This window comes from Canis lupus, chromosome 25 (assembly GCF_048164855.1).
Source record: "Canis lupus baileyi chromosome 25, mCanLup2.hap1, whole genome shotgun sequence".
Taxonomy (NCBI): domain Eukaryota; kingdom Metazoa; phylum Chordata; class Mammalia; order Carnivora; family Canidae; genus Canis; species Canis lupus.
The window spans coordinates 21,222,792-21,248,117 of record NC_132862.1 but is presented as its reverse complement, the minus strand read 5'-3'; the positions used below and the strand labels follow the sequence as shown (position 1 = coordinate 21,248,117).

The window sequence follows — 25,326 nt, the reverse complement described above, 5'->3', positions numbered from 1 at the left end:
TGGCAATCATTTTGCTACATATGAATATATTAAGTTATTATGTTGTGCACCCTAAATGAATATGATCTTCTATGTCAATTATACCTCAATAAAACTAGAAAAAAAGGGGAAAAATCAAATCTTTAAGCTCTGTCATTAAATCATTTTCTGTAACTACAAAAGCCTTTAGTTTGAAAACATTTCAATTCTTATGGCCAATTATTAAAGTGAGCTCATTAAACATTCAAGACCTTATTTGATTTCTTGATGATTAATGTTTGAAATGCACTTCACACAGCATCAATATAGAAAAACAGTGTAAAACAACCATGCAAACGTGTACTTTCCCAGCTGCCAAGGAAAATAAGAATGCAGACAGAAAACACATGATAAAATCCTGCCAGTCTGTTCATTAGTATAATTGATGTGCATGCATGTATGCACACACATGTGTGCACACACAAAATCTCAGGTAGTAAAACAGCTATAAAATAGACATTTCAGTGAATCTGGGGAAGAAGGACTCCTATGAACAATGTGTGCCCTCTTCAATTGCAGATTTTTTATATTCCTTAAGGTTTTATTTCATCAGACTTCTATCACAGTACTGGAAAAATGAGAATGCCTCCCATAAGAAAAACAGAAATGTTAAAGCATTTTTGTAAGCAGAATGAAGATAGGATGAGTCCATCAGAGAAGGACGAGGATCATACACTGCTCTACAAGAGATAAGAATGATAACAGGTCTTCCTCGGAACAGAGTCAACCAACACCAAGAGTGATAATAGGGGAGTTATCTGGGCAACTCTTTAAAGACCAGCATGTACATCACTGGGGAAGTTAAGGTCCTCCTCCCTCTGACTAGCATAAACAGAGCAGTTAGCAACAGCAGTTTTTACCTAGAGGATAAAGTTAGGAAACTACAGAAACGTCCTCTCATGAAAATGAAATTCCTGCCTGGAGATAATGCCAAATGAAGGTGTCAGGACTTGACAGAGAAGCTTGAAGTAACTCCAAAGATCTTCATCAAATAAGAAGTAGAATAAGGGAGAGAGAAGAGGCAGCTCCAGTGAAAAGAGAAAATGTACAAGACTCTAACTCCTGAGCAAAGCTCTCCTATTTTAACCCTTGTTAGTATTCTCAGCTGTTTTTCTGCTTCACACAGGTATACACACACACACACCCCAAAGGAAAGCCTGCATATCATTTCTCAGCCCCTTACCCAAAACTCTGGGCCAGATGTGTCATTTATACAAGAATGCTAGCAGAGAAACAGAACCTCAAAACTGCAGTGGATCCCATACAGTCAGTACAAGCCTTTATAACCAAGATCACACCACCAAGAATCATAGAGAAAACTAAGAGCATTAAGAATAACTGGTCCAGTGAAAACAGAAATGATTCAGGAAAGAACAAAAAATATTTAAATAATTCTGATTACTGTCTTCAGAAAATGTGGGTATATACTACTAGAAAATCAGCAATAGAAATCTTGGAAATTAAAATATAATTGCACAAATAAACATTTCAAAATGGCTGAAAAAGAAAAGGATAAGAATAAAGACCAAGTTGATAATCTGGGGAAGTCAAAGAATCTTCTAGAACATAAAGCATAAAAGATCAAAAGGGATAATAAAACAGAGAATATGAAATAGAAAGAGTCATTCAGAAAGTCACATATCTAAAATATATAAGTTTCAGGAAGAAATATCAGAGACAATAGAAGGGAAGAAATTATTAAGAAAATAATAAATGACAATTGCTTGATCTGAAGAAAGATGCAGGTCTTCAAACTGAAAAGGCCCACTGTGTGTTTGACAGGATTAAATAAGTATATTGACCATATTCTGGTAAAAACTGACACTGCTATCATGGGTTGATTGTGCTACCCAAATATATATGTTCAAGTCTAAATCATAGGTGCCTGTGAATGTGACCTTATTTGGAAATAGGGTCTTAGTAAATGTATTCATGTTAAGACAAGGTCATACTAAATTAGGGTGGGCCCTCATCCAATTCAACTGGTGTTCTTATAAGAAAGAGGTAACAGAAACAGACACACAGGGAGAAGAATGCCATGTGAAGATCAAGGGAGAGATAGGATTTATGTAGCTTCAAGGCAAGGAATGCCAAGGACTGGCAGCAAACAATGGAATTGAAGAAAAAGGCATGAGGTCTCAGTATGTCGCCACTGACACCTCGATTTCAGACTTCTAGCCTCCAAAATTGTGAAATTTCTATTATTGTAAGCCACCTACTTCTGGAAATCTGTTATGGTTGCCCGACAAAACTAATTTAAATGCCAACAGCCAAGAAAAAAAGCAGGAACTTCCAGAGAAAAAAGAGGATTTCTATAGAAAAGAGATTGGCAACACCAAACTTCTCACCATCAGTATTGTATGCTAGAAACAACAGAATAATATTTTTAAAAGCTAATGGGCAACAAATTTTGAAACTAGGAGTTTATATCCATCTAAATTGAAAATCAAAAGTGATATCTGAATTAAAAACATGTCAGAACATGTGAGTCTCAGAATTTTTTCTCTAAACCCACCATGAAAATCACTCAACAAAAGGGAGAAAGGAATCCAAGAAAATGTCAAAGTGAATACAAGAAATCATGGCAACTGAGTATGAACCTGAAGAAGAAAACGCAAGACACAAGTGAAGGAAGATCCATTAGATACTAATGGTTAGGAAATTTTCTCCCAGTTGGTAAAGTCTCAGTATCATCACACAACATCTTTGTCTCTAATTGCTATAGAGTGAAGAAAATATTTATGTATCAGAGTATTGTAAGCTCTGATCACTGATTTTTAAATTGTATCATCCTATAAAAGATTTCATTGTATTTCCAAATAGAATACAAATTTCAGAAATCATAACAACATAAAACCAATCATCTAAGCAGTAATTAGAACACAGAGTGGGAGAGAAGAGGTCAAAATGAAGGCAATGTTATATTCCTTATCTTTCAGCATGGAGATATAGATATTATTTACAGCTATTAAGTCAAGAGACAGAGATATAAGGATATGATATAGAAATCACGATAGTCTCTGGAAGACTTTTTTAACGAATGAAACGAAAAGAAAGAGAATGGTCTTGCTTCATATAATAAAAGGAAACCACAACAACAGTAGGCAGTACAAGTTCTACTGGTGAAAATTCTCTGAAGTTGAAAGATACTTTAAAACTTCTTTGAAAACAGGTAATTTTAGCTACCAACACAAGAAGGTACCAATTTAAATAAGAGCTCTAGCTGAAATTTAAGGAAATAATAAATTTTGCTCTAAGGTAACCCTAAAGAATCAACTGCACCACCGACCAGATTTCCCTAGTGAATGGTTTCCCATAGTCATTGTAAATGTCCCTTTTCCAAAGCATACGTTGTCTCCATTTATGTCCATTACACACAGCAGAGCAACGGCACTCCTGTTCCATCTGAAGGACAGACGGCCTGAGCACTGCCAAGATGCACATATTTTTATAAATACTCAATCCTGCACCACGATCAAATCCTGGCGAGACTTTCCTCCCTTTCTGGCTGCTTCACACATAGGCTGGGCTTGCTCTGAACATTCGAAAGTTAAACAGAAGACAATGCTGTTATATGTTATTTTCTAAGCAAAGAAAAAACAAAAACTTATAAACTTCAATGTTCGTCAAAATATATTATAATGAAGTTTACACCAACATTTCAAATATAGAGGAGGGAATTGGGATTTATCTCCCCTTTAGGAATCAGGTACATGAGATACAACTGACCATCAAGCAAGCGTTGTTGCTATCAATAGAACTTACGCAAAGTACTCAATGAATATTTTTCTAATGACACCAGTGGAGAGGCAGTCCAATGGCAGCACCTCTGCTGTTCTCAGCAGTGCAAGCTTCTAATTAGTGATCTCAGGAGAAACACACCCACCCCCGATGTTGTTGCCACTACTCCACTATGGCCAACAGCACGGACAGACGAGGCTCAGGAGAATTAGCTATCCCAAACTTTGTCAAAAGGGTTTTTCATTTGTTTGTTTGCTTTCCCCAAATTGTACTACGTTAATTGGGTATTTTCTAGTCTCCTGTCCTAGTCCTAGCACAAATTGGGCATTACAATTGAACTGAATAAAAGAAAAGCTCTTTACTTTCTCCTGCCTAAGGTAAGCTCTAGCCAAGAGCTAAATCACAATTTCTAAGTAATAAAAGAAAATTAACTATGCAATTGGGGAAAAGAGAATTTGAGTTAAAATAAGTAAGCTATGGAAATAACGATGAAAAATTTTCAAGCAATTATAAAAATATTAATCCCTTTAAAAGTATGGCTTGAAATATATTCTCTGCACTGTCAAAATATTATAAATATTAATTCAAAAGCAAAACTGACAATGCTAATTAGCTTTCCATATATTATTTAAAAATTAAAGCAGAAAAGAAAATTGTGACTAGGAAAAGAACTAATTCATGATGTCACTTATAAAACAATAACTAGAATATTTTTCAAATGCAAACAAAAATATAATCCAAACTTAGCTTGCTTTTATTAAATTAGGAAAATTCTGGTACAAATAGTACAGTATATTGAAATGTGAACTAGAATGTATTTTGGGAATTACTGGCTATTCCCTGTCCCCCGTCTCTCATTAAGAAAGAACTAATGAATTTACTACAGCAGTCATTCTTCTGGCCTGTAACATTAACTTCAACTGTGTGCTTTAATGGAAAGAGTCCCGTTAAAGTTTAAAATGTAAAAAAGAAATGCTCTTATTTCTCTTCTAAATTAGAATGCAATTGGGATACTATCTTGCTAAGGATGTTTTGTCACAGAGTAAGTATATGGAGTTCTTCTAGAAACTAATAGTAGAAAGGATGGGCTGTTATTAATGCATTTATCTTTTGTGGAGCTCTGCCTAGAGATAGCTAGTTCTCTAAAATGAGCTATCTTTATTCACAGGTATTTTGATGATTCGGCTAAGCTACTAATTAGGCTTATAAATCCTGAAGATTCTCTGGATATGACTAGTCTTTGTAGTGATTTTCAGATGTAATCAAAATCTATTTCTAATTATTATTCATTAAATATTGCACATTATGTGAAATTTTTTAATTAGACAAAATCACTGATGGTATCTGCCAGAACAAAATCTCTGAGAAGACACATATTGCAGTGATAGGTGCCATGGAAAAAAATGCTTAGATAGATAAACTGACAGGTAGGGGGAAAGGCAACAGCAAGTATCAGCAGTAATTAGAACACCTGCTTGGTTGTCAAGCCCTACGGGACAGGCCCACAGGAACCAGAACAGTTGGTGCACAAGGAAGGTGTAGTGGAGTGGGCAGTGGTGTCTTTTTCTGTACCATGTCACGATATACGAAATAAGTCTCTACCGAAGCACTAGTGTTGTTAAATGCAAAGAACATTAAAGATATGAAATGCATCTTTCCTGTTTGGCACTCAAAGTATACTCACTTAATCCCCAAATTGAATAAAGACTATAATTTTATGGGTTATGCAATAACTAGTATTGGCACACCTGACCAGTCATCTGGAAAAAATAAAGCTGATTCCATACCTTCTACCTTATAACTAAATATATTCCAGATAGCTCAAAATTGTACACAGCCCCACCAAATACACAAACAAACTAAAACCATGAAAATTCTCAATGGGAATTTAAAAAACATCTCAGACTGATCAAGGCCATCATGAAGATGAAAGAAAATCTGTAAACCTAATAGAAAATAAATTTTTGTACACCCAAAAAATAAAATAAAAATCCAAATGACAAATGAAAAAAGCTTTTTTAAATTGTTACTTATGGGCAAAGAGCATATTTCCTTAATAAAGAAGGGGTTATAATGATTAAGAAACTGTTAAGAAAAAAAAAAAAAACTTTAGAAAAAGTAAGCAAAGTATAAGAAGTGACAAGCCACAGAAAAGGAAATACCACTGACTCAATAATATGGATAGATTTTTTTCTCCACTAATTAAAAGAGAAACATATATGACAATACTTTTATTTATAATGATATTTTCTATGACTATATTTATAAGGATATTATCGATAACGATATGATTGGCAAAGATCTAAGAATTTGATAATGACATGTTATCAACGGGGAAAATGCTCTCCTACATCACTGGTGACATGTAAATTAAATTATCTCTACACAGGGCAGTGCCTGTCAAAATTTAAATACCCAGAAATTCTACTCATAGGTATTTACCTTATTCTCCCTCATATATGAAATGATTAGATACAACATAAATATCTAGCCAATAGGGTTAAATAATTTAGAATATAGGCACAATAAGATACTATGCAGTCAATGATAAGAGTAGGATATTGACTCATTTATTTGTATTCATCCATTTATTTTATTCATGCAATAAGTATTTATTGAGTATCTACTGAGCTTTAGGCACTACCTCAGGCTCTAATACTATAACAGATAAGGTATTTAGTGTTGCTTAGTTAAGACACTTATTCTGCTCTGTGATTTCTGTACCTGTTATATTTACTCCCAATGTACTAGAAATTTATTGAGGGCAGGAAATACAGTTTGAGATTTTATTTGCCAAACAATTAAAATAGTATGTTTCAGAAAACAAGGATCATTATAAATCAAATGAATCAATGAATACATGAAAAATATTATAGGATTTTGTCCTATCTTGTAGCTTATTCAGATTTAACTTTTAAAAAGGAATAATGTTTTTAAAAACTAGAGTTACAGGGGTGCTTTATTTCAAACTCACCATACAATCAACTGTAACACCCTAGGTAGATTAAAAATAGATTTGGTTGTTTAATAGACACTGAATTTCTCTCCTCAAAGGGTTACTATTTTCTACATGTTCAAATTTTTTGGGAACAATTGGCTTGAAGATTGATGTTCATTATTCAAACCATTTGTAGAAGATATTTTACAGAATTTCCATTTGGAAAAAAGATTCTGTTGCCAACAAAGTACCCAACATTAATCCCCCCAAATCATTTGAAGATTATGAAACACATGGAGCAAAATTCTTTTTTAAGTGAAATAATATGGGAGTAATTTTTGGATTCTTTTTCTCAAATTACTTCTAACATGTGTTATTGTGTTTTATATACAAGAGTAAACTGAGGAACAGGAACTGACCAAGAGCATTGAAGACATGGCCTTAATGGCCCTAACATTTCTCAAATCTCAGTGAACACCATGGCGTGCATCTATTCCAGAGGTCCCCATCCTGACTTGTTCCCAAACCAGCCTTACTTTACGTTATTGAGGGTAGAGAATGATAGACATGTGTATGCCTTACATTCCAGTTAGGCACCCTTGCAGCTGATGACATTGCCTGGGAATTCACATTTATTATCACTTAAGACCCTGTATCTTCCTACCAATTTCAAATTTGACATAAATTGGAAGAAAGTGTAGCAATGGAGGTTAATGATTGGTAATTTCTGCAGATACAATCTTCAAAAGCATCTCAGCTTTTAGAAGCTTAGGAAGTTTGTTTGGATAAACCGAACATGATACACATGGTACATTCACAATTGATCACAGCTTCCATTTTATTTTTTTTAAAGTTCTATAGATTTTTAGGGCTTCTTTCTTTTTAAGATTTTATTTATTTATTCATGAGAGACAGAGAGAGAGAGGCAGAGACACAGGCAGAGGGAGAAGCAGGCTCCATGCTGGGAGCCTGATGTGGGACTCGATCCTGGGTCTGCAGGATCAGGCCCTGGACTGAAGGCGACGCTAAACCGCTAAGCCACTCGGGCTGCCCCAGCTTCCATTTTAAATGCTTATGAAGTTTTATCAGAAAAACTGAACGTGACATAATAAATGCACAACTGATCATGGCCTCAATACATCTGATAGTAGCTGATAAAAGTTTCTGGAGTATTCATTAAGGAAAAAAAAGACAACTGATAGGAAGTGCTCTTTTTCTATGAGGACTTCCTCTCAAACACCTACTAACTTAATTCACTATCTCCTTACCTTCTTTTTAAGTTTTCTGAAAATTGTATGCATTCATTTCATATACACCTTAAATCAAGATGGTAATCTTGATCTGTATTCTGTATCTTAAAGGCATAAAACAGGAAAGGCTTGTTTAAACTGATTTGTGATAGTAGAACATCACAAATGTCTGTTAGCCTATCCATTTAGAAGATCCCAGCTCTGTCCCCACCCGACTGTGTGACCTTAGACAAGCTGCCTAACCTTGCTGAACTCACATCTTCACTGTAAAATGGGGTAAAAAGTATGTCCACATCATAAAGTTTACCGCACTGTCTGACACTCAATAAACACTCACTGCTCTCAGCAATGTAAGCACTGACTAAAGAAGTGCTCTTGCCTTTTACTGCCTTTTATATCTAATGTACAAATAACAATGAGAATTAAGAATTTTTGATGATAGATGAGTTGAGCTTATGTACTTGAGAGCACTTTACAAATTGTGAAGTGTTTTATAAATGTTAACTCAACAGAAGGTCCCTGATTTAGAGTGGTTTGACTTCACAATTTTTAGACTTTACAGTGGTGCAAAAGTGATACACATTCAGTAGAAAATTGTACTTTTGAGTTTTGACTTTTGATCTTTTCCCAGGCTAGTGATATGCAGTAGAATCCTCTCTCATGATGCTGGACAGTGGCAGCCACAGTTCCACGGACTAGTCACATAATCATGAGGATTTTGCATCCATACAATCATTCTGTTTTTTACTTTTGGTACAATATTCAATAAATTACATGAGATATTTGACACTTTATTAAGGAATAAAAGCTTTGTGTTAGATTATCTTGCCTAACCGTAGGCTAATGTAAATGACCCAAGAACATTTAAGGCAGGCTAGGCTATGCTATTTTGTTCAGTAGGTTAGATGTATTAAATGTATTTTAGACCTTAGGATATTTTCAAGTTAGGAGGGGTTTGTAGGGATGTAACCCATCATAAGTTGAGGAAGATCTATAATAGATATTTGCATTTATAGGAATGTGTTTACCAACTTATAAATGCCCTGAACATTTCCTTTATAAAAACAGTATTCTCGGGCAGCCCCCGTGGCACAGTGGTTTAGCGCCGCCTGCAGCTCAGGGCATGATCCTGGAGACCCTGGATCGAGTCCCACGTCAGGCTCTCTCTATGATGCCTGCTTCTCCCTCTGCCTGTGTCTCTGCCTCTCTCTCTCTCTCTGTCTCTATGAATAAATAAATAAAATCTTTAAAAAAATTACTAAAAAAAAAAAAAACAGTATTCTCCTGACTTTTGCTTAAGTATGTATCCTCTTTGTTTTCTCCAATATTATAAATTCTAACATATTTGAATTGTGTTAAATGGTAGAGCCTCTTTGTATTCTTAAAGAGTCACTGAAACACAAAAATGATTTTCGCACTGGAGTTGTAAAATTCAGATAAATTCCTACTCAGCGAACCAAACTGCCAAGTTCTATTTTATATGTTAGGGCTTCCTAAGGTACGACTTCTGGGGTAATGCAGTACAACAGAAACTTCACACTCGGAAAAATCTGGATTTTAAACCCAACTCAACTACTTTTATTTTGAAGATTTTACTTATTTATTTATTTAAGCATGAGTAGGGAAAGTGACAGGCAGAGGGAGTGGGAGAAGCAAGCTTCCCACTCGATGCAGGGCTCGATCCCAGGACCCCAGGATCATGACCTGAGCTGAAGGCAGATGGTTAACAGACTGAGCCACCCAGATACCCCCCAACTCAACTACTTATTAGTTGGATGAGTTACTTAAGCCTAAACTTCACTATTTGCAATATTCCTAGCCCATGGTTTATTTTCAGTCAACAAACACTCATTAACCTGCGTAATCAGTGCCAGGCACTTCCAGGTCCTAACAGTCAGTAAATAACGCAAAGTCCCTGCTTTCATAATTTATCTTCTAAGAGGAAAAGCAGAGAACAAGATGGAAAAGTAACTAAATAAACAGACAAGATGCTTTCAAATAGTGAAAATGCTAAGAGGAAAAAAAATAATAAGATAGGGTAAGGAGCAGGAAGAGGCTGGGACACTGTATATGGGATGTTCTGGAACATTTCACTGAGCACTTCTATTCTAAGTATGTGACAATTGTGGGGGGAGAATCCAGATAGAGGAAACAGCCCACATAAATGTCCTAAGATGAGAAAAAATCTGGTATGGATTAGAAACAGGGGGAAGACCAGTGTGGGTGGAGCAGCAGAGTTGGGGGAGGAAGAGTGAAGGAAAGGTAGAAAAAGAAGAGGAGGCTCAGATGATAGAGGGCTGTCTAAGCTATGGTAAGGAATACAAATTTCAAGTGTAATAACAGTAGATAAGTGATAACGATTTGATGTACATTTTAAGATCATTCTAAATATTGTGTAGGGAACGGATGGTAGCAAAACAGGAGTGGAGGTAGGTGTTCAGTAAGAAGATGGTTCTGTAACCCATGTCACATGATGGTGAATTTGGACAAGGGTGTCATGCAAGATAAGGAAAAAAATGTATTTTGGAAGTGGAGCCAATAGAACCTGCTCTTTAATGGAAGTGAACAAAAGAGAAAAATTAAACATGACCAGTAAGGTTTTAAAAGAGTACTGACTGTAAAATAGTTGTTCTTTAGAGTGGGACAAAAATCTGCCCCTTGCAGCTGCCATATATTAGTTATAACCCTATTCCTATAAAAAGAAGTCCATTATCACCTTCAAAGGTTGAAAGATTATTGTCTTCCCTCAGACTTCTCTCCTTTGCCTAAATATTTCAAATGTTTTCAATCACAATCCAATAAGGTGGGTTTAGGTCACTCTCCTATTGTGGATGCTCATTTCTGAATGCCTTTCATTTTGATCCTGTTTTTCTATGCATAGCATCCATGAACAAACAAAAGAAGATGTGGTCTAATTATGGCAGAGCAGGATTTGCTTTTCACCTTCTCCATCCTAGACAATGTTTTTTTTAATTCATGTCTTTGTGACTGGCACTTCATAATCATCATCCCTCAAAGTCTAATAGGGGAAATAAGATGAGGACTTAGGATGGGATAAGCTCTGATCAAACAAAGACCATAGGAAAAGTGTCAGTGGTCAAAAGGGGACAAGTTCAGCTCTAGATATGAGAGTTAAGAATGGCTTTCATAGAGGAATTTGAATAAAAATTTTTGAATAATAGGAAAGGTGATGACAGTTAGCAATGGTGGAAACTGGTGTGAGAAAGAAAAAGAAAAAAGAGAATGAGAAAGAAGGAAACAGAGATTGAGAAAGTAAGTTACAGCACGAGCAAGGCATGGGGCATAAGATTGGTCCATTGTCACACAGGTGTGGGGAATCAGAGAGCAAGGAGGTCAAAGAGGTGAGGCAGGGCTGTGCTGTAAAGGCCATGAATGTGACAAGAAGTCTGTCCTCAGTTTGTTAGACAAAGGGATAGTACTGGAGGCTGGGGACTCCGTTGTTGATGTTTTTAAACCAACAGAGAAAACTTCACTTCAAGAAGATTACTCTGGCGGCACATTTCTTTAGGTGATGAAAGACACAAGGAGAGAACACTGAATAATTCCTCCAGTGGTCCAGGAAGGAAGTCCTTTATGGAGGAGAAGGAAGGAGAGGTACACATGCAAGGGGATCATGGGAATAGAATTTCTAGAGCTTCCTAACTGCTCCAAGTGGAAAGAATAAACCAGGAAGAGAAAGAAAATGGGCCTTCTCACAAAGGTAAAACAGATTTTACACCAAAGCCTCGCTCTTCCAAACCTACCTCGGTTACAGGCTTAGATATAATTAATTTTTGACTCCCTATCACACATATTCTTCTTTTTTTTAAGATTTTATTTATTGATTCATGAGAGAGAGAGAGAGAGCAGAGACACAGGCAGAGGGAGAAGCAGGTTTATGCAGGGAGCCCGACGTGGGACTTGATCCCAGGTCTCCAGTATCAGGCCCTGGGCTGAAGGCAGCCCTAAACCGCTGAGCCACCTGGGCTGCCCCACACATGTTCTTTAAAGCATACAAAAAGTCACTAAAATATCCTGCTAATTCATGAGGTTTGGGCCAGCAGAAGTTTGGTAGAAAATTAAATCCTGTAACAGAAATAAAAGGTTATCTTGAGACTGAGAGTATTGCTGACTTTATTTATTTATTTATTTAGAAAATGTTTTATAAATTGACGACTATTTTAAATCCCCAAAGCTCAGCCATCCTGCTGTGCAAGAACTGGTCTGACTTCACAAGAAACCACTGGAGTGGGAACTGAGATGGGAGGCACAGCGTGGGGTCTCCTCTATGGCTTAACGTTCTTCATCTCAATTTTTAAGTGTTATGAGCAGTATGCCTTCTATGTTCTATGTAGGGCCAACTGGTGTCCCCCCCACCCCACCACCACCACCACTGCATTTGCTAAATAAATACTGAGAGAGAAAGAGGGGGAGGACAAGATGGACAAGAAGAAAAAGAAGGAGGTGGAAGAGGCGGAGGATAGAGAGAAAAAGAAGGAAGACGAGGGGAGGCTGCCTTAAAATGTAAAATATAGAAATATACTTGGCAGCAAAGACAATGTACTCCTATGTAGAAAAAAGAAATAACATCAGCTTATTTCTTTGCTTTTCCTTTGGATTTTATCTTTTAATGGTTAGTATATTCCACAGATGATTTCATCCAAATAAAAATGCTTTTAATACTGTTTCATTATAGCTTGAAAAGTATATTATTAAAAACTCAGAGGTTACACTAAAGCATGAATGACACAACCAGATTCACCTATAATTTCACTGCTCAGAGATAATCAATGTTAATATTTTATTTATATCCATCTGGACATTTTGTTATGTGGATCTTTTTAAAGTAAGAATGAGCTTCTCTTTTGTGTTCTTTATTTTTGACACAATACCTATTGTGGCCTCTTTATTTCTTCCCTTCCCTTCTTGAAGGGTTTAATCCTAAAATCTATAGGAGGAGCAGAGCAAAGGTAGGTGTCAGCACTGGGGAAGAAGTGCACAGAGAGATGAAGTGACCCAGAGCTTCTGAATCCAAAAAGAAGTGGAAGGTACCTGTGCAGTGGAGGCTGCACAGGGTGGAGAATCAGAACTTGATGGGGTGCGGGGACAGCCTGGTACAGGGTAACAAAGGTGATGCGGGTGTGCATGTGAAGGAGTGATCCAGCACAGTCAGAGGCCACCCCCCGTGGAAAGAAGGTCCCTCAGCAGCCTGAGGTAGACTGTTGGAACCTACAGGAGATAAGGAGGGTGCCTTCATAGAGGAGTGTCAGAGACCACACTCCCAGGTGACACATCCTTGCAGGGTCTGACCCCACATGTGGTACCTAAGGCCAAGTGGGCTGTGAGGAGAGAGGATGTGTGTGGAGAGTCCACAGACTGTTGAAGCATTAAACTTATCAGTTATTTGAGGAGAGCCAGCATCCTCACAAAAGTAATTTTTTTAATCCAATAATAGTAAAGCTCTTCATTTACTAAACATTTTTATAGCCCTCAAAAAAGTTTTATACTATTATTCTCTGATGTTTTTTGTTAACTGTTCTTCTAAGTATTTGATATTTTTGTTGCAATTGTGAATAATGTGTTTTACACAGTGTAGTCTCTGTTTCTTTTTGGTATACAGAAAATCTGTCAAGTTTGATACTTATTTATAATTAATCACTGAGATGAACTCCCTTAAGTTTCTTACTTCTAAAATTTTTAAGTTGAAAAAAAAGTAAAAATAAAATTTTTAAATGGATCCCTTAGGTTATCTTAAGTTTGTTACTTGTTCAAATTAAACTTGAGCAGTCATTAAATCTTGTTAATATATAGTCACTTAGGTCAAACTGCAGATGGGAGAAAGACAAAACAATTTTACATGGTCATTAATTAGTTAAATCATTGATTCATTTATCGAATATTTACTGAGCATATACTATAACCCTAGCCAAGTTACCTAATCTGGATAATTCTGTTTTTCTCAACTGTACAATGTAAATTACCAGAGAACCTATCCAAGTATTAAATGAAACAAATCAAGTAAATTCCTTAGCAATGCACATGGTGAGTGCTCAATAAATGTTAATGGTGATGACAGACACTATAAGCTGCCCTTCCCAGGGCTGCATTAGTTGAGAAAGTGGTCAGGCACATCTGTTTGTTTGTTTTTTAAGTCCAGTATTTCTTTCTCCTGCTCCCCTCCGCCATCTGGAGAACAGCCCTAATTAATTAGGAAGCAAGGAAGCAAGGAGAAAGGAAGGAAGGAAGGAAGGAAGGAAGGAAGGAAGGAAGGAAGGAAGGAAGGAAGGAAGGAAGGAAGGAAGGGGGGAGGGAGGGGAGGGAAGAGGAATTTATGAGAAACTCCCTCTAAAATCTACTAACTTTCACTTAGCTATAATCATCCCCTTGCCTTCCATTTCATTTGTAATTTCTGAAGGCTTCTGTATACAACAGGCCCTTAGTTAATACTAATGGATTTCAGGCCAAATTACAAAACTAAAAAAACCCTCAAAAGGTCCCACTGCCCTATGAAGGTATTAGTATGTCAGGCTACTTAACAGACAATTCCATAATGAAATCTGAGATAACAATTAAACTAAACTCATTCCTGTAAAATCTTACCAAGCTATGTTAGTGTTATATACAATATTAAGATTAGAAATACAATTAAAACTCAATAAATAAATTTTTAAAATTTGAAAAAAGAAATACAATAATTATATTCCCTTCCCCAAAAGTAAGCAATGTTCAGAACTGTTTGCTCTTCAGTTCTGAACTGAAGTTCTAAACCTCTTCAGCTTTAGAGAAACCATACCTTTATTAAGTTGTAAACTGGGAAGCTGCTTGTTTTGGCTACTAGCCAAAAGTCTGATTTCTTTAACAAAATGTAAAAGTAAGTAAAACTCGACATTCTGACTTACCCACTTCAGCCAAAGTTCTGATACAAGACTCCACGGAGGATTTCTGTGCTGGATTTGGCCAGGTGCAATTGTAAATTCTGAAGGCAGATTGCAGCAACTGAATAAAAACTGGCTGATGTGTCTGAAAACAAAAAGAAAGTATGCAAATAGGCCTAGCTCCTAACATGGCATCTATGCATTATCAAAAAGGCTCTTCAAAATAGGCTCATCAGTGCCATTTACAGAATATCTCATTTAACAAATATTTATTATGTACCCATTCATGACAAGCACCATGTCAAATGCAATAGAAAATCGATTACTTGCATTTTAATTATATTGTTAATCAGAAAAAATTTGGCATTTCTTGAAGCCAAACACATGAATTTAAGTATATTTTTTTAATAATCTCTAGTTTATTTCCAAATATAAATAGAGCAATGTTCTGAGTTTGTTTGATTGATTGTATATTTTTGTTTCATATAATAAGCAAAGACAGGAGACAACAATTTTGACATCTAAAAACAATTTCATATGGTTCTAATAGTTCAAAAGTTTTCTGTAAAGAAAATATAATCAAAAATGATATTTTTTATAAAAATAATACAAAATTACTATAGAATTTTTGGGGCCCACAGAGATGAAAATCACCAATAACCCTACCATGTAGAGATGATCAGTATCAACATTTTGAAGATATTTACTTCCTGAGTTTTTCTGTGTATATATGCACATATATTCTTTACACATGCAGAGTTGGATGATACTATAATACAATTCTAGGGACTGTTTCACATAATATTACTTCATAATCATCATCCTTAGTCATAAATATTTCTTTTAAAACATGATTTCCATTTGCTATGTAACAAGCCATCTGACAGATACACCATTATTTAACTATTCCCCTATTTGTGGTCATTTAAGGTTGATGTCAATTTGTAAGTATTATAAATACTTGAATGAAAATTTCAGTATGTAAATTCCTGCTAATTCTTTCAGGATAAATTACTAAAGTCAATTTACTGAGTCAAAATGCCTATCCATTTAAAGAATCATTTATTGCAACACTTGGCAAACAGCCAAAGTACTGACATGAATGTTTCTATTACGCTTGGAGGAAGAACAGGAATAATTCAATTTGAAGATGAGGCTTCTTAAAAATAAAGCTTGGTAAACTCAGAAATGGATAAAACATCAATAATATGAGAGAAAAGTGACCTCCAGAAGTGTAGGAAATGACTTCCTGACCAGATTAAAGTCTTTTCTTATGCAAATATGGTAAAATAAATTCTGTGTCAGAATGCTCCTGTATTTGTTTAGGTTACCTGGAGGCTGGTACTGTTGTCTGAAAAGGGGGAATTAAAGAAGCCGCTCACAATATTCATTATTGACTCTGTAACACACTTCTCCAAGAAGGTGTCTGCGTGTTTCCTATCTGTGGTTGTGTTGCAAACCTGGAGAGAAAAATTGAACAGCTCAATATATCTTATCACATCTTTGAATTCTAACTGAAACCTTGTAAAAATTGATCTGATACTGTTATTTGTAACATTTCTTCTGCTTTTGAAAGTTGCTTTGAATAGACACATTTTTGCTGAAATCTATTAAATTTTCATCATTCTGGTGTAGCTGCTCCTTTACATTGGTTGTCATTTTATCCTTGGATCAGAATTCTTTCATAGACCTCCCCTCCAGTCCCTTCGTCCCTACTCTGCTTCTCCCTACTCTTGTACACCAACCTTCTCCCTCTGTCTCCAAGCATGACTTTGCTGGAAAACCACCCTTCCACTCAATGTGAAGAAATCAAAGAGAAACAGTCATTCTAAGAAAGTGGTGAATGTGATTAATGGATATTCTACATATTTTCACTTATAATACCTAGCCCAAACTGGAGGATGCAAACAGAAAATATTTGGCAAGGAAAACAGAAAGCTAAAAGAAGATAAAGCTCTTTCCAACACTTTTGACCTTTTCATCCATAGATTCTCTGGGAAGCATGGGAGTGTGCCTTTGCATGCTTCCTTCTGAGTAGGGCTGAGCAAGAAGAGACCATACTCACGCTAAGGATAGACCAGAAAAGAACACAGGCCTGGTTCCTGCCCTGATTTTTATATGTGATTAAGTGAGGCAGAAATTGGTCATTTTGTGAAACAAACCACAAATTTCCAAGGATGTCAGGGTAGACAAATTGCAAAAGCTAAGATACATGATTAAAAACAAATGAAAAAAAGCTGGGTAATAAAAAGAAACATGAAGATAAAAAGAAGAAGAAAGTGGGAGGGGGAAAGCACAGGGTGTGAGAAACTCCTGAAAAACTGGGGCAGAGTAACAAAGTTTAAATATTCGCACAGTGATGGTGGAGAAAATATGGTGGCCAGATGTTTCAGATGTTCTCAGACAATCCAAATTTCTGCATCATTTCTTTTTCTTTTCAGTAAGGTGATTAATCAAAAGAATAAGTATAATTTAATTTTATATTGCATATTGCTTTAAAATCTTTCACACAAATAAGCTCACAAAAGAGTAAATTTCCCTCCTCACACAGGTGTCCCAGTGTTTTGGTTGGGGAAATAACAGTATTTGCTGAATGGAGGAAAAAGAGGACAGGGAGGGATTGCTTTGTTTCTAAGTCACTTCCCAGCAGGGCTCTTCATTTTTTCCTTGTCTATTAAATGACACCTACCTGACAGGGTTGTATTAGAGATAATCTCACAGTTATTGCAGGGAACAGTGCAATTGAAGGAAATAGATCATGCCAATTATGCATTTAGTTAGGGTTCCAGAATATAACATAATGCCTGGCATATACAACATGTTCAATTAATGTTTGGAAAATGAATAAATCAATTGATTTTTAAAATGAAAGAGTAAGAAAGAATAGAAAGACTCATGTTGTTTCCGGTTAACTTTGGGATAGGTTATAATTGTGGAACATCAGAACTAAAATTAAATGTGGTCCCAGAACTAATACAAAATTAGGTTTCCCACGATGGATATGATACAGGATTTATTTCGTTTCATATCCTTCCACTATTAGCTTTTATATTGAAATGTTCTGATTTGTAGGATAAAAATATATTAAAGATGAAGAGGTAGCCAACCAATTCTACAATAACCAGCTCAAATAACCTTCCTCATCCAGTGACATTTCACACAATTGTGTGGGGTTCTGCAGAGTTATTGTGGTATCACATTGAATTACCTGCAACTGGACATTTGCTAAAGAGCCACTTAGAAATTTGCCTTATTTAGTCAATGGATTAGTAAAAGTAATCTATTTCTAGATAAAGACTTTCCTCGAAAAGCTGGTTTACAAAACTATGTGGACTCTATTGCTCAATGCATTTGAACAAGAAATTCAAAACAATTTTTCAAGATATTTTTCCTGCCCCATATGAATGATAATATTTTTGCACCTCTAGAACGTTGCATCCTACATTGCAATATCATGGATAGGCAGGAGATAGAAGAAGCCAGCTTTTAAAACTTTCCAGGGGAAAAAAAAGAATCCTAAAAATAACAATATTTCTTTATCCAGCCTGTCTTTTATTTATTTTTACTGCCTCACTCCAATAAACCCTGGAAATGATTCAAAAATATTATATCACATTAAATTAACTTTTATGTGTAATACACATATTTTCAAGTTTTCAATCTATTTGCACATATTATTCACATACCACTATTTCCTTTAAAGCATGCCCCATGTGACTCTCCAAACATTTATTTTAAAAGGTTAAATTTATTCCATCATATCAATGCACCATCATGTTTTAATCCATTTTTGGAATAAATTGAGGTATACATAACCAAAAATACAAATCATTTTTCTTATTTTCCTAGTTTATTTCGTTCTTGCCAGACTTGTATGTGATTTTCCTAAATTTTCTTGCAACTATAATGAATCGTGCAAAATTCTTCTATTTACTTTCAGATTTTTGGCATATATTCTACCAAAAGAGGAGTCAGCAGTTGAGGATATATAGGCAGTTTTATACCATTGCGAGGCTGAGGCCCTACAGTAATAAACAGACAATGTTATCAACAACCTATTTGTAGATGCACAGGATGGTCCCTCATCACTACCAACTAGCTCTGGTTGGGATCAGCTGCTGTATGGTCCTGGCAGAACAGAGTGGAAGAATAAGAATTCAGGTACCTATTGGGTCTCTGCCTCCAATCCCATCTCTTTCTCCTCACAGAGGCTTTGGCAGTGTCTGCATCTCTGGGTGCAGCTCCCACTGAGCTCTACCACAGTTTCCCCAATCACAACAGTGCTGTCTTTGCGTCTTCCCCTGGGTGCAAATATCTTTGCAGTGTCCCCAGTTCCTGGGTGCTCCCCTGTGCCTTCTTGGTCACTTTCACACTGCCCAGATCTCCTGGAGGATGCCATCTGGTTCCTGCTGAAACTGACTGCTCAAACTGTAAATTATCACTATTTTTGCCCGCTTAATGATACCTAAAAGTCATTTTGTGTTTCTGGCATCACTAATGAGCCTTGGCACTTTCCACGTAATCACTTCATGCCTATATTTTGTCACGTACAGATGATTCAAATCTTCTAACCACTCGAAGTAAGACCTGGATAATGACTGATACATTACGTATCATTTTAACATATTTTTCATAATAAGCTCTTTTTGACTGTCATTTCACATATATCTTTCACATTCCAAACTTTTATTTAGAATGTTCATTTCATCACATTTCATTGTGTCAAATAAAATAGAACTCAGGCACTATTTTTTCTTTTTCTTTTTTAAGATATTATTTATTTATTCATGAGAGACACAGAGACAGAGAGAGGCAGAGACACAGGCAGAGGGAGAAGCAGGCTCCATGCAGGGAGCCCGACATGGGACTCGATCCCAAGTCTCCAGCGTGACACCCAAAGGCGGCACTAAATCGCTGAGCCACCGGGGCTGCCCATTATTTTTTCTTTAGATCATTTCTATTTACTTAACATAAAGAAGAAAAAAAACTCCCCTCTACAGAAGGGATATCCTACACATTTTGTTCTAGTTTTTTATTGGAGTCCTCCTCCATTCATATATGTGTCCTGATTCCCATTTAACTATTTACACTATCTGAGAGTTTGCTGCTGTAGTGACCTAACTCATGGATTCTATTCTGATCAATTTTTTCCCATATTGATATCCACCTGTCCTCCAAACATTTACTAAATACTGATTTCTTGTCTCACTCTTAGGGTGCTTGAGGTTTGTCTTATATCACTAATTACTATTTAAATCTCTCTGGTATATTCCATGTGTCCTTATTTTTTAAATATTTTAAAATATCTGTAAAATATTAAAATAATCCCAAACTCCATATATCACTATTTTTCAAATTATTTGTTTAAATTATTAAATTATTATTATTTAAATTATATCTAAATATTGGATTACAAGTCAGGACAGTGAATCAAACAAAACAAAGTCCCTACTCTATAAGAGTTATTCTAATCAAGAAAGGCATTCAATAGACAAATTAATAAATACATAATATAAATGGAAAATAGAAAATAGAGCAAATAGGATACTCTAGAGAAGAATAAAGAAGGGCAAGCTGTACAGGGATAAGTACAGCTTCTTTTTATGCTGCAGGAGGAGTGGATATGGTTGAGGATTACTATTTTATTTACCTCATTTGCTTAAGGAACCTCTCTGGATAAGGTGACATTTTAACATAAAACTGAAGGAAGTGAGGAAAAAGCCTTGGAGGTTTCCAGGGGAAGAGCAAGTGAAAATCTGTCTCCACCAGTAGAATATAAGTTCCTGGACATGGAAAGCTAGTCTGACTTGCTCATCACTCCACATGCAGGACCTAAGTACATAGTAGGTATAAAATCATTTGCTGAGACACAAATATGAAACATTTCTAGACATAATTTTGTCTGACATTTCTCCCCTTGTAAATACGATATCCCTTCTCTCCTCCACTCTAAAAGTGACCACTACTCTTTCAAAGATGACAGATGGACTTACTAAAGCTATATGCTAGAGCAACACTGTCCAATAAGACTTTCTCCAATGATGGAAATCTATATCTGTGATGTCCAACACATGTGTTTATTGAGCTCTTGAAAGGTGGCTGATGCTATTGAGGAACTGATTTTCCATTTGATATAATTTTACCTAATTAAAATTTAAATTTAATTGTGGCAAGCTGCTACTCTACAGGATAGGGTAATTCTAGTGCCCGTAACATAATTTTGATCACACACTCAAGGAATACAAATCCTAAGGATCATTTTTGTATTCTTGTAGACAGTACACATGTTCCTCTAAATAGCTGAGGTGATATCACATATTTATTTTAATTTGCATTCCTACATTCATGAGGCCAAAACTTCCAAACATTCACTTTTTACATCTCCCTTTATGTGAGTCATTGGTTCATACACTCAATTGGCTTTCTTAGAAGTCTACATTCATTTTTTAAAAAGGTAATATTTTTCCTAGTATCAATATATATTAATTGTAGGAACACTGAAAAAATATAGAAAATCACAAAATGGAAAACAAAAATTATCTATGATACAAAAATACAGATAAAACCATGGTTAACCTTTTAGAATAATTTCTTCTAATCTTTGTGCACTCTGCCATTTATATTTTACGTAACTGAAATTATTCTAGATAACCAGTTTTGTCTTCTTTTTATACTCATCACTCAACCATTAGCACATCCCACATTACTAAACATCCTCAAAAAATAATCTCAATGATCTATAACATCAATCTTACAGATATATCATAATTTATTGAACCATTTCTCTATTATTAAATTTTGAAACTATTTCTTACTGTATATTATTATAAAAGCCTGTTGAACTTCTTTGACCATAAATCCTTGATATCATTTCTAATTATTTCCTGAGGACAGATTCTTGGAAGGTAAATTATTTGACACATTAAAAAGGTATGAAGGTTTCTTTTAATGTATTACCAAAACGCCTCTCAGAAAGACAGCATGAATTTACATTCTCATCAGCAAAGTATGTGAACCAACATTTAATATTATCTCTTTACTTTTATCTTTTTGCCCTTACAACTTTGATAGTTAGAAACTGGATCTTATTCCTCTCTGTATTTTTAAAAAATTATTAACAGTTGACTATTTTTTCAGAATGCCTGAGTCTTGACCATTTCATTATTAGGTTGTTAGTGCTGTGTGTGTGTATATATACATATTTTTTTTTTCTTTTTAAAGCATTGGACCTTTAAAGATTTATTTATTTATTTTAGAGGCTGGGTGGCAGAGGGAGAGGGAGAGAGAAACCCAAGCAGGCTCCACACTCAGCATAGAGTCAGACGTGGGCCTTAATCTCATGACCCTGAGTTCATGACCTGAGCCAAAACCAAGAGTCGGAAGCTCAACCGACTACACCACTCAGGCGCTCCAAGTTCTTTATGTAAAGATTATTAAGCTTTTTAAAAAATGTTCAGTAACTTTTTCCTTATTTTGATATTTTTATTTATATGTGTGATACTCTATGTGCTTGTGTTTGAAATTTTCAAAAAATGAAATGTCTATTATTTTCCTTAATTATTCTCATTCACTGCTTTCATGCTTAAAAAGAACCTTCTCATCCAAAGACATAAATAGTCACCTACATTTGCATCCATTTTTATTGTTCCATATTTACCTCTAAAATCTTAATCTAATTGCAATTTATGCTATTATATGATTTAGGTTAGAAGCTGAGTTCATTACACCCCAAATAGCCAGTGTCCTCAAACGTCATTTTGATTTAGTTCAAATCAATAATTTGTGTTGAATGTCCATTCCATGCCAAGAATGTTCTATGTACCTGGGATCTGTCAGTGAATAAAATATATGAGAATTACTACCCCAATGGAGCTTATATTATTACTTTAATAATCCATGCATAAGCAAACTTACAGCCCATTGGACAAATCCAGCTATATCCACTTGTTTACATATTGTCTATGGCACCCTTCCCTTTAGTAATGGCTATAACCGTTGTGATAATGGTCTGAAAAGCTAACATATTAACTACCTTCCTGTTCATGGAGAAAGTTTGCTCATCCCTGAAAATAACTAATACTTCTTTACTAGTGGGTAATAATTTCTTTATCATATATTAATATCTTACATATGTAAAACTCTGTTTATGCATATTTATTTCATTCCACTGACATGCCTACTTAATTCAATGTGAAGACTACACTTACTTTGTTTTCAAATTCACTTCTTAAATATTTTTCACCTCAGTGGACATGTATTTATTTATTTATTTATTTATTCCACAAATACATACTATCTACTATGTGTGAGACACTGTTCTAGGTCAGGTGTAAACCAAATGGACAAAGTCCCTGCCCTGTGTTTGTTTCAGTAGGAACAAATACAAATGCACACAAAAATGTCACATGGAGATCAGCTCTACGAAGAAAAATGAAGCCAAGTGAAGGGGGGGAGCAGAGGGAAGAATTTGCTGCACACAGGGTGGTATGTGAAGGCCTCTTTGAAGACTTTAAAGCAGGAACATGGAAGAAGTCTTGAGGATACCTGGAAGACCAGTGCATCCCAGGCAGATGCAAAGGTGCTGAGATGGGAATGTGTTTGGCATATTTGTGGAACAGCAAGATGGCCATTAGATGGAACAGAGAGCTAGCTAGGGGAAATTAAGTGGACATGGGCAAGGGGAAGGGTATCAGAGGAGAGGCCAAATCATGCAGCTATTTTACTTTGGGAAGAATTTAAGCAGAGGAGTGACCTGAACCAACATTCTTCTTCCTCTTTTGAATCATGATGGCTGCAGTGTAGATGAAGGATCAACAATAGATGAAGGAGGGCAAGTGTGAAAGCAGGGAAACAAATTATGAGGCTACTGCAATGATACAGATGAGAGTTAATGGTACTCTGGAGCAGATGGTAGTGATGGAAGTGTTCAGGAGTAGTCAGATTTTAAACATTTTTTTAAATATTTTTAAGTTAGGGGATCCCTGGGTGGCGCAGCGGTTTGGCACCTGCCTTTGGCCCAGGGCGCGATCCTGGAGACCCGGGATCGAATCCCACATCAGGTTCCCAGTGCATGGGGCCTGCTTCTCCCTCTGCCTGTGTCTCTGCCTCTCTCTCTCTCTCTCTCTCTGTGACTATCATAAATAAATAAATAAAAATAATTTTTAAAAATAAATAAATAAATAAATATTTTTAAGTTAAAGTCTGTAGAATTTGCTAAAGGAATGGAGTTAGAGTGTAAGGAAACAAAGTTTACAGTTAACACCAAGACTTTTTGCTTGAATACGTAGATTGAATAATGGAATTGTCACTTACTGAGAAGCCAGAGACTTGAGAAAGAATTCATTTTTAGTGGGATATAGGAATGAATGGGGAGCCGGAAGTTAGATAGCCAAGTGGCCATGTCATACAGGCAGTTAGATATGTGAGACTGGACATTAGGAGAAGGATCCAAGCATCAGTCAGTCTGGTATTAAGGACAGGAGAGTATTGAGATCAGCAATCAAGGGATTATAGACAGGGGAGTAAATCTAAGGTTTGAGTCTATCACATTCCAATATTTAGAATCTAGAAAGATTCAGAGGAAAAAGCAAAGGAACTTAAGAATGAGTGGGCAATGAGTGGGGGGCAAGCAGAATGGAAAGTATATTCTGGGGGCCAAGTGAAGAAGTGTTTCAGGAGGGAATTGATCAACTATGACAAATGCTGCTCAAGATTTAAAGAGCAAAAAGTAGGATGCAGCATAGGGATCAACCATCAATCAAGAATAGTCAAATATTCATTCCATTGGACAACACCAAAATAACTTGGCCTGAAAGTTGAGGAGAAAAAATAGAATTATAACTGAGGGAAAAGGGTCACAAAAAGGTAAGGTTTATAGAGTAATATATAGTCCTTACTTGCCTGCAATGCTAGCTAATAAGGCCATACAAAAAGAATACTTTAAAATAAGACATTTCAATGGCTCATACAACTTAAAAAAGTCAATAAATCTCTAGAATCAAGTCATCAACCAAAGAAAACTACAATTCCATCAAATTAAAGAACTTGGAAAGTGTGGTTCAAGGTACATATAAAATTTACCTTTACTCCTACTTCGGACCTATTTGGTAAGCTACATAAAGGGAGAGAATGGCTCAATCAAGTGATCTATTTGAAAATAAAATACTCTGATTTGTCCTGTTAAGCAGTGATTGACAAGGCAATGACGCAACACTGCATTTAGATGCACCTCTAAATTATTTCTTGGTCTAATTTCATTTCTGCCAATACATCACTTAGAGTACCACTGGCCATTAGAGAATCATGAAATTGATAGCAAAATTGGAAACTTCTTCAAAAGAAAAAATGTAGTCTGAGGCTAACATTGGCCACTTTCAGGTGCTTTCTAATGACTCAAATCCCCTGACTTTGAAAAAACAATGAGTTACAAAGACAAAGGGAAGCATTTCTGCCCTACAAACAACAATTTTATTCCATATTGGAACACATACCAAAGTGGGCTTCT

The 25,326-nt window shown here is 35.8% G+C and overlaps 1 protein-coding gene and 1 long non-coding RNA gene across 5 annotated transcripts in view; one reads left to right on the top strand and one right to left on the bottom strand.

The window, feature by feature from the left end:
• ITPR2 (inositol 1,4,5-trisphosphate receptor type 2) overlaps nucleotides 1–25,326 on the bottom strand; it is a 470,949-nt gene that overhangs the window by 224,927 nt on the left and 220,696 nt on the right. For all 4 annotated transcript variants that reach the window (XM_072798592.1, XM_072798594.1, XM_072798596.1 and 1 more), the window contains 2 exons: nucleotides 16,154–16,282; nucleotides 14,847–14,967 (listed from right to left, as the gene is read on the bottom strand). In XM_072798592.1, the coding sequence (XP_072654693.1) occupies nucleotides 14,847–14,967; nucleotides 16,154–16,282 (250 nt within the window). The remainder of the gene's footprint in view (nucleotides 1–14,846; nucleotides 14,968–16,153; nucleotides 16,283–25,326) is intronic.
• On the top strand, nucleotides 11,601–12,637 carry LOC140616841 (uncharacterized). The gene is made up of 2 exons (XR_012017175.1): nucleotides 11,601–11,668; nucleotides 12,143–12,637. It is a non-coding gene; the product is annotated as an uncharacterized lncRNA (long non-coding RNA).